The 16,478-nt window shown below is 39.8% G+C and overlaps 1 protein-coding gene across 6 annotated transcripts in view; it reads left to right on the top strand.

The window, feature by feature from the left end:
• TMCC1 (transmembrane and coiled-coil domain family 1) overlaps positions 1-16,478 on the top strand; it is a 154,833-nt gene that overhangs the window by 111,395 nt on the left and 26,960 nt on the right. Inside the window, exon 1 of one of the 6 annotated variants that reach the window (XM_010862446.1) lies at positions 16-252. The exons of the other annotated variants lie outside the window; for them this stretch is intronic. Within the exon in view, the coding sequence (XP_010860748.1) occupies positions 226-252 (27 nt within the window). The 5' untranslated portion in view covers positions 16-225. Of the gene's footprint in view, positions 1-15; positions 253-16,478 lie in introns of those variants that run through there. 6 annotated transcript variants of the gene reach the window in all.

Here is a 16,478-nt window from a genome sequence, read left to right on the forward strand (position 1 = left end):
TTTTGGAATTGCCATTACTTTCTAGAACAGCCACTCTGTACAGCAGCCAACATGCCCTGGGTCCTCTTGCTTCATATTACAGTGATCCTGCTTTGTCAGGGTAGAATTCAGCCTCACAGGGCTGGAGTCAGTCTCTGCTGACCTCATGCCACAGTACAGCATGTTCAAATCTGGGAGAAACCCGAGGGTTCTTCGGCATATTCCTCCTCCTCCTCCCTCACAAGCATGGAACCCTCACTCTCCTCGGAAACCGTATGTTGTATATGTGTGTGTATCTGTCTTTTTTTCCCTCAAATCTCTTCCTTAATCTTATAATTCTACAGCTTTAAGTGGGGGCTGGTAGCTGAGACAGACACAGGAAATGCTTTGAGCTGCTGAAACTTCGCATTTTTCAGCAGTAGATCTCAGCCCTGGGCATATGCTATTTTGGGACTGACTTGTGTGAGGTGGCAGTAATGGAGAGGCGTATTCTGTGTTTCCTAGTTGTTCATTTTACCCCTAGGTATTTAGGTAGAACGCACAGAGTGTTCTTTGGCTGTGTGGGCATGCTCAGCTGATACCAGAGTGTCCCGTGCTGCCGTATGACGGGGCTGCTTCAGTGCAGAGTAAATGTCATCCTCACTCTCTCAGGCTGAGTAGTTCTCCAAAATTAAGTGTTTTCTTCAGAGAACCAGAGTTTCCTTTGCCTTTGGCAACTTGGGGAAAGCTTGGGTTAAATTTGAAGATACCAGGCATGCATAACCAATCACAATTTGGATTAAAGCCATTTGAAATATTTCTCACATTAAAAAAAGAAAAACAAAACGGTTCTTATTACTCAGCTACTTGTTTTTCGTGTATTTTTCCCAAAGACTTGGCAATTTTCTGAATTGTAAAGCGGTATGCACATATTTTGGTACTATGTCTCGGCATCAGTGGAGCAAGTCCCTGAGATTCAACTGGATGGGAGGGTGACCCAGCTTCACAGCGAATCCACCATTTTCACATCTCATCCACAGTCAGGAGTACAAAGTGTGGCTAACAGCTGTAGTTTACCATGATTTTTTGGTGTGTTGTGGGTTTATAAATAATACATAGATCTTTTCTAAGAGATACATGCTGAAGCACACAGATTCTGTACAGTTTTACCTGATCCTAAAGCTGATATGTATTATTGTTTGTTGTGAGCCACTGTATTTAAGATCCAAATAGATTTTTCACTCTGAAGTTTGGTGTTAAGTCACTCTCCTATTCCTTACGGTTGATCACTTTAAATGCCAGCTTTATTAACAGATTTGTACCTCTGCTCTGTGTCCCCCTCCCCCCCCCCTTTTTTTCCTGTTGTTTGTTCTGTATCTTGGATTTTAAAACCCTGGCACATCTCTGTTTGTTCTGAGGTTATAAAAGGTCAGTTTCCTTATCTATGTTTTATTAAGAATGCAATCCCAGGTTGAATGGGGTGTTCAGAAGAAAAGAATTCATAGGCCTGCCCTGAAAGGATAGGGGGTGGAGACTGATAGTAAAACAGAAGTTAACTCCTTTTTCTTCGTTATTGACAGTCCAAAAAGAGGAGGAAAACGTAAAACGTAATCTGAATATTTTTAATTGACATTGTTTTGTCTGTGTATTGCCTTAATCCATGAGTAGAGAAAATCTTGCCAAAATCACTTAGTACCTGAGTGAATAATTTTAGATTAAACTTGCTTCTCTACCCATGTCTCTCACTGACCCAAAGTATTCATCAAATCTGCGAAAGTGAAAGTCACTCAGTTGTGTCCGACTCTTTGCAACCCCATGGACTATACAGTCCATGGAATTCTCCAGGCCAGAATACTGGAGTGGGTAGCCTTTCCCTTCTCCAGGGGATCTTCCCAACCCACGGATTGAACCCAGGTCTCCCGCATTGCAGGGGGATTCTTTACCAGCTGTGCCACAAGGATCCTCTCATTGAAACAATGATTAAAATGTTCAGAAAAGAGGTACTTGCTCTAGCTTCTGGATACATCAAACTGCTGTAGATAGGGGTTTATGTATAAACTCTTTGCATGAGGTTGCAACATACTTTATGAAAACTGCAGGATAAACATTTTAAAGGCACAGAACTCTAGAGGGGAAAACATATCTGATTCTAGGAAAGAATTGGAGATATTACAGAATGCATTGCTTATATATTGAAGTTATATTTGTGTTTTAAATATTACACAAGATAATATTCCCAGATGTTGACTTAAAGATGAATAATTTGCTTTTTCCTTCTTTAATAACCCTGCAACAACACACATCTATATAAATTGCCTTGATTTTCTGTACGAATGCCCAGAATTTATGGTGATAATTATTTGGTTCTGTACAGATGCTATCTGTCATTTAAACAGTTATTTACATTGGACTGTCACTTTATTAAATGGTGAAATTTCAAATGATAAAACTCCCCTCCCATCTCAACTGCTGCTTGACCAACTCTCATCGTTTCATGGGGCTCAGAGTGCTACATAAAGGTCAGATTCCCTAGGAACAATGCCTATGAAACAGTGCAAAGATCTGCCCACAGTATTTTGTAATTGTGGGATTTCTTTGTAATTGATTCGAAAGGAATAGCTAGAACAGTGATTTCAGTGGTGGATGAGAAGTGTACAGCACAGCAGCAGAAGACTGTTCCGCAGGGCAGCGTCTCCCTACTCCCAGTGCTCAAAATGCTTCCCTTTTCCTCCGGAGAATATTTTACATCCCTTAAGACTGTGAGAAGAAAAATAGGTTGAGAGCTCTGACTTAATGCCTAAGAACATTTGTCACTGATTATTTTAATTCATGCCAGTAATTACTGTATGCCAGAGTTCCAGTATATCCTATCTGAAACAGAGGGTGATGTAGACTGATCATTTGTTCACTGAACAAACAGTTGTTGGAGAATCTGTTTTCTATCAGAGTTTGGGAGTTGAGATGGCTCTCTGACCTCATGCAACTTCCACTCTAGTTGGGGAAGATGACAACAAGTAATAAGCCTAATAAGTAAACGAGGAGTACATTGGAGAGGTATGGGCTGTAGTCCCAGTCCTGCCAGAACCAGATGGGAACTTGGGGATTTAGTTAACATGCCAGAGCTTTTATTCCTCACTTGTAAAATAAGGCTATTTCACAAGACAGCTTCTCAAGATCGTTAGATTTTAGGACGTTTCAGAATATATGTGTATAGACACATATAGATTGGTTTTAGAAATAAAGTGACACATCTTCCTATGACTCTCAGAAATGGTCAGAGACACCAATCTCAAACTTATTTTTCTGTTTCTAGGCAGTTAATAGAGTTAAAAAGCAATTTCTTAACTGATTATTATTCAGTTACAAACTACTCATAGAAGATAAATGAAGGAGTTTACTGGACTTCAACTAGTACTACTAGTACAGAGGAAAATCTGGATTTAGACAAAGTTTTCTAACTCTGGATAGGGTAATTATTTACTTTCAAAAGCATTCATTCTAAATTCTTTATATAGTCACTTTTAAGTGTAACACATTTTCAAATGTAATAAATATTATTCCATATTAAATCCTTAATTTGCACATTATTTTGCTGGAACAAAATCTTCCTTAAGTGAAGAGTTGCATATCTTAATTTACATGAGGTTGATCTCTGTGGCCTGGGCTTCCCAAGGGGCTCAGTGGTAAAGAATCCTCCTGCCAGTGCAAGAGACGCAGGTTCGATCCCTGGGTCAGGAAGATCCCCTGGAAGAGGGAATGGCAACCCATTCCAGTATTCTTGCCTGGAAAATTACATGGAAAAGGATCATGGCTGTGTCTAGTCCATGGGGTTGCAAAGAGTTGGACATGACTCGATAACTGAGCGTGAGCACAAATCTCTGTGGCCTACAAATTAATAGGAATTTGAAATTAAAAAAATACAGTGGAATGAGTGTAAGCATATGGTGTATATATGTATTCTAAACATTTGACTTGATCCAAAGTTGCTAAAACACTAACAGTCTTAAGATTAAAACTTAAACAGTTCATGCTTCCGTTTTTTATTAATGTTAAAATTAAGGGTACAGAAATATTTTCTGGCTGCTATTAATTCTTTGAAAAATAGACAAATTTTCAGTCTCCTTAGCATTAAGTTGTTACTATTCCAGACCTGTGGTTAGGCATACGTAAATAAGTACTTTGTAAAAGAAGCCCATAGGGAAGACACTAAACAGATTTTCTAAGTTTGATTATCCTTAGACTAAGCTCATTCCCTTTTTTAATAGGATTTCTATAGTAGTAGAGATATTCTGAAGATAGGACATCTAGATTTCAGCAGTACATTTAACAGAGTTTTTCATGGTACCTTTTGAGGGGAGGAAATTATAATTGATTATTCATAACTGAGTCAGTGAATGAAATAGTGAAGATTACTAACTTGGATAAACACCATCCTGGAACACGGTCTCTGATGGTTTGCTGCAAAGTGCTTCCGGTCCTCTTCAACCTCTTCATTAATCCGTCACTAATGACATTGCTATGCTTAGTCAGGGTTGAAGATGTCAAGCAGTTGAAAAGAGTAATTAAAATTTTGAGCTGTAAAGTTGGAATTCAGTGGTATTCTCAGATGTAAAGCAGAAGTCACCACATTATATGATTCAGCTGTACCATATTTATGTGATTTATGGAAAGGTCAGCTGTTCTTAACACCATTTTCAATTAAAGAGAAAATACCAAAGAAGTGAGTTAGAAATGCTGTGAGTAGGTTCTCTGGCAATCTCTTAACTCAAAGTAATTTAGATCCTATAGCAAAAAAGGAAGTCTTTACCTAGTGGGATCTTAATTAACCTAAATCAGATGAAGCTCTTGTTCTATTACAGTACATTTTAAGAATTAGGTTGTCTTAGTCATTCTTTGAAATTAAAATTCTGGAAAAGTGGCATTATTAATATTATCCTAACATTAGGATGTTATAACAGAAACATTGTTTTTGATACAACATAAAACACCCTGAGAGAAAACAGAGTTCCTAGTAGTTGAAAAGAATACGAGAGATGACTAACAATATTCCCATCTCAATTTTGTTTACAAAAAGCCACCAAAAGAACATTTGTTATCAGTTGGTCATGAGCAAATTTGTTTTATTAAAGTTCTCCCCTTAATGTGCAAGACAAAGCACTAAGTTATTAGGAATTTTAATTAGGACTTTTCCTTTCCTACTCCCTAGATTAAAGGGCTGCAAATTCTATAATACCATATAAAGCCTTCAGTTCAGTTCAGTCGCTCAGTTGTGTCCGACTCTTTGTGACCCCATGGACTGCAGCATGCCAAGCTTTCCTGTCCATCACCAGCTCCCGGAGCTTGCTCAAACTCACGTCCATCGAGTCGGTGATGCCCTCCAACCATCTCATCCTCTGTCATCCCCTTCTCCTCCTGCCTTCAGTGTTTCCCAGCATCAGGGTCTTTTCCAATGAATCAGTTCTCTGCATCAGTGGCCAGAGTATTGGAGTTTCAGCTTCAGCCTCAGTCCTTCCAATGAATATTCAGGACTGATTTCCTTTAAAATTGACTGGTTTAATCTCCTTGCAGTCCAGGGGACCCTCAAGAGTTTTCTTCAACACCATAGTTTAAAAGCATCAATTCTTCAGTGCTCAGCCCTCTTTATAAAGTCTTAACAGTCGTCTAAACTGTAAAGGTAAAATTAATTTGACTGTAACATAGTTTGCAAAATTAATTTTTATCAAATCATTATAAGATAAAAAGTAATTTTGTCAGAAAATATTCTTGCGAAGATGGAATATGTTTTTTTCCCTGAGTGTGCCAAAGTCAAGAACAAACTAGAGACAGTTCCATATTGATTTTCTAAATAATGGCTTGAGAACAGAGGCCTTCTATAGTTATTGCTTCTTAGACTTATATGAGAAATTTGTCTCCAGATTTTAATTGTGAATGATTTCACCCCCATTTCTAGTAAATTTCACTTAAATACTGGGTAGACGATCTTTTGGGGCTTCCAAAGTAGTACGGTGGTAAAGAATCCACCTGCCAACACAGGAGACGCAGGTTCAATTCCTGGGCTGGGAAGATTCCCTGGAGTAGGAAATGGCAACCCACTCCAGTATCCTTGCCTGGAAAATCACATGGACAGAGGAGCCTGATGGCCTGTAGTCCATGGGGTCACAAAGAGTCAGACATGACTGAGCATACACAGAGACTGTCGTCTAAGGTCTCTTACAACTCTGGCTTGGAATTCTGTGGAGAAAAAAAAATCTTGTAACTCTGCTTTTTATGTGCTTGTGGAATATCAGAAACTAAGGGAATCCTTAAAGGACTAAAATTAATTCATAAGCAAACACTGTCCAGCAATCAGAGGTGGCTCTGTGAAACATTGAATACAAAAAAATGGAAGATTCCAATGCAGAAACTAGCCACAACTATCTGTAGATTTAAATATAACATAAGCATGTATTTGAGGTGATATGATGTTATATTCTTATTTCTTACGGGTTAATTCACTGGACATTTATTGAGCCTACATTGTAAGCTTAAATAAACCATAATGGAAAAGAATATGAAAAAGAATATATATATACACACACAACTGAATCACTTTGCTGAACACTAGAAGCTGACACAACATCATAAATCAGCTGTGCTTCAATTAAACATTTTTAATAGAATAAAATAAATTAGTATCTGAAGGGACATTAATTCTCTATACTTTGTTTGTTAGAACGTGTTTATTGCCTTCGGTAGATGTCCTGTTATCCTCCTTGTCCCCTTCCTTTTCCCCTCTGTGGTTATAATGATAAGTACACTACTGCTGTGTGTACATCTACTCTACATACATCGATCCAGTTCACTGAAGCTCTAGGAGTGAGTTGTTTCCGGACTGTAACTTCGTGAACCTGTGCTTATTCTATTTTTCAAGATCAGTGCAGATTCTTAATCAGCTATTTTGACTACCATTATCCTGATGTGAGTCTTTGACCTCAGCAAGACTTGTTCTTCACTTACACACTGTTCGCATTTACTGTAAACACACTTGGGCCAAAGGATGTGAATATTTGGCTTCATATTTGTTATACATTAAACGTTGACACTAGTCATGGAAATGTCTCTAGGACATCCTTTTTGGATCAGAATTGCATGTCTTCAGTTAATTGTCTTGAACAGCAAGGCAGGTAACCTGGTTAATTTCTGAAGAAGGCGGGTGCCTGTATTCTTTTCCTAAAGCTTCATATTCTGGTATTGGCTTTGGCACTAATTCTGTTGCTCTCCTTTCTGAACTAATTGGTTCTAAGCAGTAAAAGAAAGCACTTGCCTTATTTAGAGATTCATATGACTATACTAATCTCAAAAGATTTTAAACTCCTTTCCAGTTACTTTCTTTGTCACTTTTCTGCTCCCCCACCCACTGGCTGGTTATGAGGGGTTGCTTTTGCATACAGAAAGCTGCTGAAGTCAAACAAAACCTCCCTCTTACTGAGTTGAGTGGGAGCTTGCTAGTTAAGGACTTTAGGTGAGCCTGTAACCTACTGGAGGAGGGCAAGAAAAGAGACTCCTTGAGGAATGCACGGCCAGCTGTTGCCACAGGTCTTGACTTCAGTGCCTCCCTTGCAAATCTATCCTCTGCTTTCTGCTATTACAGACAGTAACTGATTTATTAAATTTATCATTTTTCTTCCTCGATTCAGCTTTCCTTTTACCTATCTTTGGCCACTTTGGGAAAAGTTTATCCAGCCAGTCATCAGGCATCAGCATCAAGAAGGTCAGATGCTTTACAGAGCAAAGTTCCTCAGTCTTTGGACATTTTTCCCCAGTGGATCCTTCATGAAGTATCGCGAAGGGTGAAAGAGAGGGAGAACTTTAGGCATTTTGTCCAAAAAATAAAGTAGTATCCATGAGATCTTACAGCTGAGATAGGTTTTAATAATAGAGCAAAGCCTCTAGAATTAGTCTTGGTTTATGTTAAGGGTATCTTTTGTCTGGGATTTGCTTCCAAATCATTGCATGGGAGGGAGGAAAGACCAGCCATGAGTTAATTAATGTTGGAAACACTGTGTAGGATTCAGTATCCTCTGTACTTTTACACATATTTGAAATGTTGCATAACAAAGAAGTTTTTAAAAGGCATTCTTTCCCCAAGAGTTTTTTAGAAAGATAAAATCTATTTCCTATAAAATTTCAGCATTCCCCCCAGTACTCAACAGTGTTGAACACAGTAAAAATACTGTTGTAGGTTTGTATTACTGAGGGAAAAAATATTTTCTTGTCAGATAAATCCTGAATTTAGTAGTTTTTTTTTATTATTTTTATTTCCAGATTATTGTATTTATACTACAATGTTTAAAAGGATTTCGTAAATTAGATTCTAGTAAAATTTGTGTTCACCTTTGTTTCTTTCTAAGGGCATATTCAGTAAACTTTAATCAGTGTTGAGAAGTCTGAAAACCAGTCAATGAAAAACAGTTTTAAACAGTTTCTTTGAGACTTCTCTGGTGGTCCGGTGGTTAAGAATCCGCCTGCCAGTGCAGGCGACACAGGTTCAGTCGCTGGTTGGGGAAGACCCCACATGCCCTGGAGCAGCTGAGTTCATGGGCCACAACCACTGAGCCTACACTCTAGAGCTCGTGCCCTGCAACAGGAGAAGCCACTGCAATGAAAAGCCCATTCACAGCAATTAGAGAAAGCCCACGCACAGCAGTGAAGACCCAGCACAGCCAAAAATAATATATAAAGCTAAAAAAAAAGTTTCTTTGTAAATTAACATTTGAACATTTTAAGACGTTTTTAAAGGAAACTTTTTGTGTTATCAATAAAATACCCCTGATATATCTTTGGGTGGTATAAAGGAGCCTGTTTTCTGTCTGGGTCCTAACTTGACTTTACTGGTAAATGCCAATTGAATCCTCAGTGTCTTCTATTTTGTCAAGTTGATCACGCTTATTCAAATATCTGTGCCTGTTGAGATGCTGTAACTTTGATCTAAAGCAAGGATTGTTGTTGTTGTTCAGTTGCTAGGTCATACCTCACTCTTTCCAACTCCATGGACTGTAGCCCTTCAGGCTTCCCTGTCTTGCACCATCTCCCAGAGTTTGCTCAAACTCAGGTTTGTTGATTCGATGATGCCATCTCAACCTCTTCTGCCTACTTCTCCTCCTGCCCTCAGTCTCCCAGCATCAGAATCTTTTGCAATGAGTTGGCTCTTCGCATCAGGTGGCCAAAGTATTGGAGTTTCAGCTTCAGCATCAGTCCTTCCAATGAATATTCAGGACTGATTTCCTTTAGGTTTGACTGGTTTGATCTCCTTGCTGTCCAAGGGACTCTCGAGAGTCTTCTCCAGCACCACAACGTGAAAGCATCAGTTCTTCGGCGCTCAGCCTTCTTTATGGTCCAATTCTCACATGCATACGTGACTACTGGGAAAACCATAGCTTTGTCTAGACGGACTCTGCTTTTAATACGCTGTCTGGGTTTGTGAAGCAAGGATTAGCAAGCTTTCTTTTTTCTTTGTAAAGAAGCAGAAAATAAATATTTTAGGCTTTGAGAGCCACAAGAGTACTCTATTATGTGTTCTTTTTGTTTGTTTTTGTTCTTAAAACTCTTTAAAAATTTAAAAATAGTTCTCGGTTCTTAGGTCTTTTGTAAGAACCTTATTAAAACAGACAGAATTAGACAATTGATTTTTAATTAGATGTTTTACAAAATAAAAGCTACAGATTCAAATGTGAAAGGTTTTATTCAAAGGAAAAATTGTGACTCTCATTCAAATTGAATACACGTGTCAAAGATTTTATTTGTCTCACTAATTCACCAATTATTAGGAAGCAGTAAGATATTAAAATGAGAATTGGACTTAAGGAAGTTTATATTCTCTACCAGACAGAATTGACCTGTATCTCATCATCAACACTATCCACAAGGTAATTTCCATCTCTACAGTTTTAGAATAACCTAGCCAGAGACAAAGACGCAGAATTTATACTATCGGATAACTCCAAAATATCTGATAGACAACACCGGGTAGTCCCTTGAAAGGACACCTAAATTTTTTCTTTTTTTTTTTTTTTTACCACTTTACTGTTTCGCAATTTCTGCTGATAACCTCCCATCCCTCTTGTGATCATAAATAATTTACAAAGATTTTTCTTGATCACAAAATAGTTGGTTTCTTTAGATTTGACCTGATTATTGCAGTAAGAGTGCTAATTAATCATGCAGACATCCTTGATGGGTTGTTTTAGGGTAAATCCCAAAGTGACTTTTTCAGGGCAGGAACAGTCTCTTGAAGACATTTTCTTCTTTCATGCAGTATCGTGAGTATTCCATAAATAGTATGTGATGGTACAGGAGCTGAGCTCAGGTTTACGATTGTGGTGTTTTAATCTGTTACTTACACTTCAGAGAGCTTATTGCTTTTCATTCAGAAGCTTTTTTTTCCTGTTGTCCATAGTGAAAAAGACTTCAGGGTCTTCTGCTCTGCACAAGAAGTCTGTCTTTGCTCAGTTTTCATTTAAATGACTTCGTAAACCTAAAATGAAAAATAAGAGAAGAAACTTTAGAAAAGCATAGAAATTTGTCCTGGCAATCTTTTAGTCTTCTGTTGAAACATGGATTGTTTTTTCTTTGTCTTTGTGGAACCAAGCTCCCTAAACAGTGTTACCCTATTTAGAATATTTTTTACCTCCTTGAGCTGTTCTCTGGTTGTAAATGAGAGTACAAATGTGGATGGTGAATGAACGTCCTGTAGCTTTAAGCCCAGCCCGTTGGATGCTTTTGTCTTTTATAAAAGATGCTCACAGCTTGGAGAGGAGCGGCAGATACTGTCTGTGATCTCCGGTCTCAAACTGTTCATTTGCATTCAGCTCTAGCAAACTGTGCCCACACCCAGGCACGCGCGTGCGCGTACACACACACACTCTCTCTCTCACACACGGATGCTTGTTTGGCAGAAGCTTTCTGTTTGTTCAGCACAGAGTCCTTCCTCCCTGGCTCCCCAATGTAGAAAGCTCCAAGAGCTGACACGGGAGACAGAAGCAGAACAGTACGCAGGCCGTACTGCAGGGTGGTGGCTATGCGGGGATGTTGATGTGGTGTGGCTGTACCTGCCTGTTCTGTGAAAGGCACTTCTCTGAGGCTGTGAAGGTGAGAAGCCCAGGGATCAACTAGAAGCTTCATTTCGGCTGGCTGTTGGTGGGGGAAGGCATTCCCAGTGGTAGCTGTCCTCATTTACCGCGTTATTCTCGGAAACCAAGTATGTGCAGCCGTGACAGACTCTGCCACAGCTCGTCTGCAGTTTGGAAGCTGGGACAAATGGAAAGAGCTTATAGCCAAAAGAGGTTGTGATTGTTTGCGCGATCCAAGCTTGCGCTGGCAGTGCACAAATGAAGGATGAGCTTTGTGGCAAGCAAAATCAGCAGACTGCCTGACAGGGGGCTTTGGTAAGATAAATGTGTCGCTTATGTTTTGGGTCTCCACCCCCCGCCCCGGCCCCCTCCCCTTTTTTTGTTTTTTGTTGTTGTTGTTTCTACTTTTCTGTATCTGCTACATAGAATTGCCTCTTAGCAATGACTAAAACATTTTGCAGATTCACATTTGATGGAAAGGGATACCCAAGGGAGTCAGAAAGGAAGCCATTATTTCTGGTCATTCAGTTCTGTGACCTTCAGAAATAGTCATCAGGTTTTCTCAGATATCCATGAGGTGGTAGAAGCTAGGAATTTCCAGAGCAAAGAACACTAACAATTAGATAGCCTTTTTCTTCTTTGAACAGTCATAGTTAACCGCCCTCCCCCCATTTTTTTTTACAGCTTTCCCTGTGGCCTAAAGTGGAGAAGAAAAAATAAAGGCTCTGTGCTCTTATTTAATTGTTGCCACTGGAACAGTAATAGGCTGAGAATTATAAGTATGGAGGTAGAGGAAGGCAGGTTGAAGAGTCTGCTATTTTCATAGCTGTGCGTTGGTGGGTGTTTGTCTTCGATTCATTATCTTTGCTGTTCGGTATCAAGTGGTTGGTTAGTGCTTTATCTCTTTGCCTGTACTGTGATTTAATCCCTTTTGTGTTCTAGTTTGTACAATTTTGCTTTGCCAGACCCAGTTCCATCATTATGAGCCCTTCTGTTACTGTTAATACATATTAGCCTTTTTTAGAGAAAAGATAGTTGTATAAAGAAGCCCCGAAATATTTATGGACCCCCAAGAAAGATAAAGATATTTATCTCTTTAAAATCTAGAGTTTGCTTTCAGCAAATTTTGGAGTCTGGATTTGGGGCTCTTTAGTAAGCATGAGTTTGAGCAACCTCCGGGAGTTGGTGATGGACAGGGAACCCCAGGGTGCTGCAGTCCATGGGGTCACAAAGAGTCGGACACGACTGAGCAACTGAACTGGGCTGAATAAGCATTTTTATTGCCAGTTAAAGAAATAGTTACATTAGGTCAGTGAAATCTTACCAGAATCACCTTGCCCTAATCTGCTTTAAGTTGTATCCTGTTTCTTGTGTTTTGCTGAGCACAAAGGTTTCCTCTTCCCCAGCCTTTCTTGGGCAAGTTCCACTGGATAGTGCGGTGGCTGTTTTACTAGCCTGCCTCAGACCTTGTCCTTGAGCCCCTCTTCTACCCAGTAGAAGAGCCAAGTTTTCTAGCTGCTTAGAGTGGGCAGAGAAAAGATCCATTGACACCTGGCTTTTTGCTGACTCATTGCTTATGTAAGCCTGGTAAATACAGCTATCCATACACTCCATTTGGTTACTGGGCAGGTGGCCCCTTCTTTTCTGGTCTTTTCCTCTCTCATCCCATCCCTGTGCTTCTTCCTTAAACGTTTTTGATAACACAGTCTCAGTCCTTCACCAAGTGAGTTGTGAGAAGCAATGAATAGACAAATCTTTTTTCTTTTTTTGAATTGTCAGCTTAACTGTGTAGTTTCATCTTGATTATGATCATTCAAATTGTATATTTTGTCGGCACATGAGACCTACAGTAATAAGACTTCTCTTCCTTTGTGGCCTAGTTAAGTAACAGCATCCTTTCTGTCTCTGAGAACTCAGTTTCAGTGCCCCTGTTCAAAGAATTACTCTGTGACCTTCCAGTCTAAAGTAGGTTTCTCTGTCTTACATTATTCCTTTTCTCGCAGCACTCTGTCCTTTTTCTTTGTCGCACTTTTCGCAATATATCTCATTTGATTACTGGTTTTTTCTCTCTACCACTTTTCCCGACTTAGCACTCAGCGTCATGAAGGAAGAGACTTTATTTTGTTTGTCAGTATATGCCCAAGCGCCTAGCAGAATGCCTGGCTGAGACTTGAAGAAAGGACAGTAGGCAGTACTGCAAGAGTAAAGATCCCGTGGTGACGTTGACTGAAAAAATGCACAACATCAGAGTTGTGACTTGAGTTTTATTTGGGAACATAATGAGGACTATAGCATGGGAGACAGTCTCTCAGATAACTGTGAGGAATTGCTGCAAAGGGAGGGGTGGTGTTAGTGTATGTGTGATTTTGGTAACGGGATTCACGCATACGTTTTTACAGACAGTGCTGCTAGTCTAGAGCAGGTTACTGCTGGTCACGAGAAGCAAGTGTCTGCACTAATGATTTTAGTGCTTTTCGAGATCTGAAAAGATGCAGGAAATTGGGGTCATAAAATCTTTTCCTGAAAAGTATCTTTAACTATCTGAAGGCCAGTTCTGCCAGTTTTCCCCAGAGCACAGAGTCCCTCATTCTTGATTTCTGGTCTGAAACACTTTCAGGACGTGTTGAAGATCAGCGATCACAGTGGCCAGTGACCTCATCTTTGTAGAGACAGACGGCGAGCAATAACTTTTTATCCACCGTGAGAGAAGAAAGGATGTGCAGCAGCGCCTGAAAAAAGCCAGAGTGTCTGGAGTGGGAGGAGCACGCTATGAGATGAAGCTAGAGAGAGATCCAGGGCCCACTCATGTAGAACTTTGTCGACCGAGTTCAGGTTCTTGTTCTTAATACTTCAAGAGTGTGGGAAGCTACTAAAATAATGTAAGGATTGGGTGGTTTAGGACTTCCTTTTTTTAATATTAAAATCTTCAGTTTAATTGAGGGCCTACATGAATACAGGTAGATCAGTCAGTGTGAGTGATTCAGCAGAGAGAGGACAAGATTTTGTCCTAAGAGTTTGATGGTAGAAATAAGTAGAGATGGGTGGCGAGTATTATACTTTGATGGAAATTTGGAAAAGAATGGATAGGACTGGGTATTGCAGTGGATACAGGTAGAAGGCAGGTGATGTCAAGGATGATTCCTGGGCTTTGGCATGGTTTGGTTTTGGCTTTTGTGACCTGATGGATGGGGCTTTGCGGCTGGCTCAGTGGTAAAGAACCCACCTGCCAATGCAGGAGACACAGGAGCTGTGGGCTTGATCCCTGGGTCGGGAAGATCCCCTGGGGAAGATGGCAACCCACTCCAGTATTCTTGCCTGGGAAATCACATCAACAGAGGAGGCCGGTGGGCCACAGTTCATGGGGTTGCAGAGTCAGCTGCAGCTAAGTGATTGAGCGTGCACTGAAATCCATACTAGTCACATCTTTATGCTGTTTTTTTCATAGTAGAATTAAAATTTTTTTAATTTTTTATTGACAGTATTTTTAATTGATGTGTTTAATTTAGTTCTTTTTTTAAGTTACTGCTGTCCCATTATTACTCTGAAGTATCAGCTAGATTATATCCATTATGTTCTATTTGAGAACGTTGATTTATATATCATCGATTGTAAGGACTTTAGCTTTTACTCTGACCAATGTGTGGAGCTACCAGAAAGTTAAACATATTGTGATCTGACTTAGGTTTTTAAGGACTGCTGAAATATTTTTGACTGTAAAAATATTATTGCTGTAATAGTGTAGGAGATGATTGCAGTCATGCAGGGAAGAACTGATAGTGTCGTAGACCAGAGTGGCAGCAGCTGAGGTACAATGAGAAGCAGGCAGATTCTGCAAGAGCCTGAAACATTTTGCTGCGGCAACATACTACGCATGTTGGTAACAGCGCAGGCTCCGGAGCCAGGCTACCTGAGTTCAAACAGTGGTTTGGCCACTTCTTTACTTTGTGTTCGTGGACAACTTAAACTCTTTATGCTTTATGATTGCATGGATCAGTAAAGTAGCCATTACCGAGATGGTAAAGATTGCAGGGGGCACAGGTTAGGAAGATGTCAGGAACTCAGTTTTGTATGTTAGTAAATTTGAAGTGATTGTTAGACATCCAAGTAGAGATAGCAGGTGGGTAGTTGGGTATATGAGTCTAGAGTTAAGGAAAGTATGGGCTACAGTATACATTTGGGAACTGTTAGCAAATGCATTATATCTAAGACCATTTAAAGAGAAAGAAGAGTAATCAAGCCATAAAATGGAGTTGAGGGTGTACAGTTTATACAGCGCCTCCTTAGAGCTTTTTACTCCACATGTAAGCCTAACAATAGTCAGTCCAGAGAGAACCAGATTATCACAAACCACATGGAGCTTTGCAGATTCTTTCATTGCTTTTTAGACTTTTGTTTTATCAGACTTCCTTGAAATAAATAGGATTAAGCTAAGGCTTAGAAATCTTTTGTCTTAATTAGACTGTGTCCTAAGAGTATTTGTGGGAAATTAACTTGTAAAGGGGAACTCATTGGTGGCAGTTTTATAGATTTGCTTATCCACACGTGGGTTTTACTGATACATGCATTCTTAAATCTTCAGCAGTGAAAGCATTTTTCTGTGTCACTTTTTCTTTTGCTCGTTAGCACCTGCTCAAAAACTAGAAAGTCACTTTAGTATTAGCAGATCTGTGTGCTTCAGACTAGTCATTCTTCATTCTGAGGATTTATGAGAAAGATTTTTGAAAAACCCATACCCCAAGTCACTATTTCTTTTTCACAAAAGTTAAAACCTTAAAATTAGAAGGAAACAGGGATCATCTGTTCCAACTGTCAGTGCATCCTCATGTGACAGTTCTAACACTCAGGCGTGAAGTCTCTGCTTGAACATTTCCAGTGGCATACGCGACCTGATACCTGAAACCCCTTGGTTAAGTTGAACAGTGAATCTGTGCTTACAGAAACAGCTCCTAACCATAAAAAAGCAGCATATAATTTTATACTTACACCGTCAGTGCTGTGGTTGTAGGTTGCCTGTGATCTCTTTCTATTCTGTTCTTTCTTTCTCTTCCTCCCTCCCTCCCCCACTATCCCGGGCTCACACGAACCCATCAAATCCACGAATCAGGCCTGAAGTACAGCTGGCAGTGCTCATCCTCAGAGCTGTGTTTCATACAAGCAGGAAAACAGTTCTCCTGTGACGGAGCCTTCTGAGCAGCAGCCCTGGATCCCATAATGGAGTCTTTGCAGTGGGCTGGAGCAGGGTGGGCCAGAGAGGACCTTAATCATCTCAATGCATATTCAACTCAGGCAGTAGCTTTTCCTCAGCAGCCTTGGAGAAATGTGTATCATCTGTTGGAAGGTGTTTTTCTTAAAAAAATTCTGACCTTTGTTCCATTCATAGTCACATAGGCTCAGTCACTGCATGGTGTATGA

Source organism: Bison bison, unplaced genomic scaffold, assembly GCF_000754665.1.
Source record: "Bison bison bison isolate TAMUID 2011002044 unplaced genomic scaffold, Bison_UMD1.0 scf7180017864482, whole genome shotgun sequence".
NCBI lineage: Eukaryota > Metazoa > Chordata > Mammalia > Artiodactyla > Bovidae > Bison > Bison bison.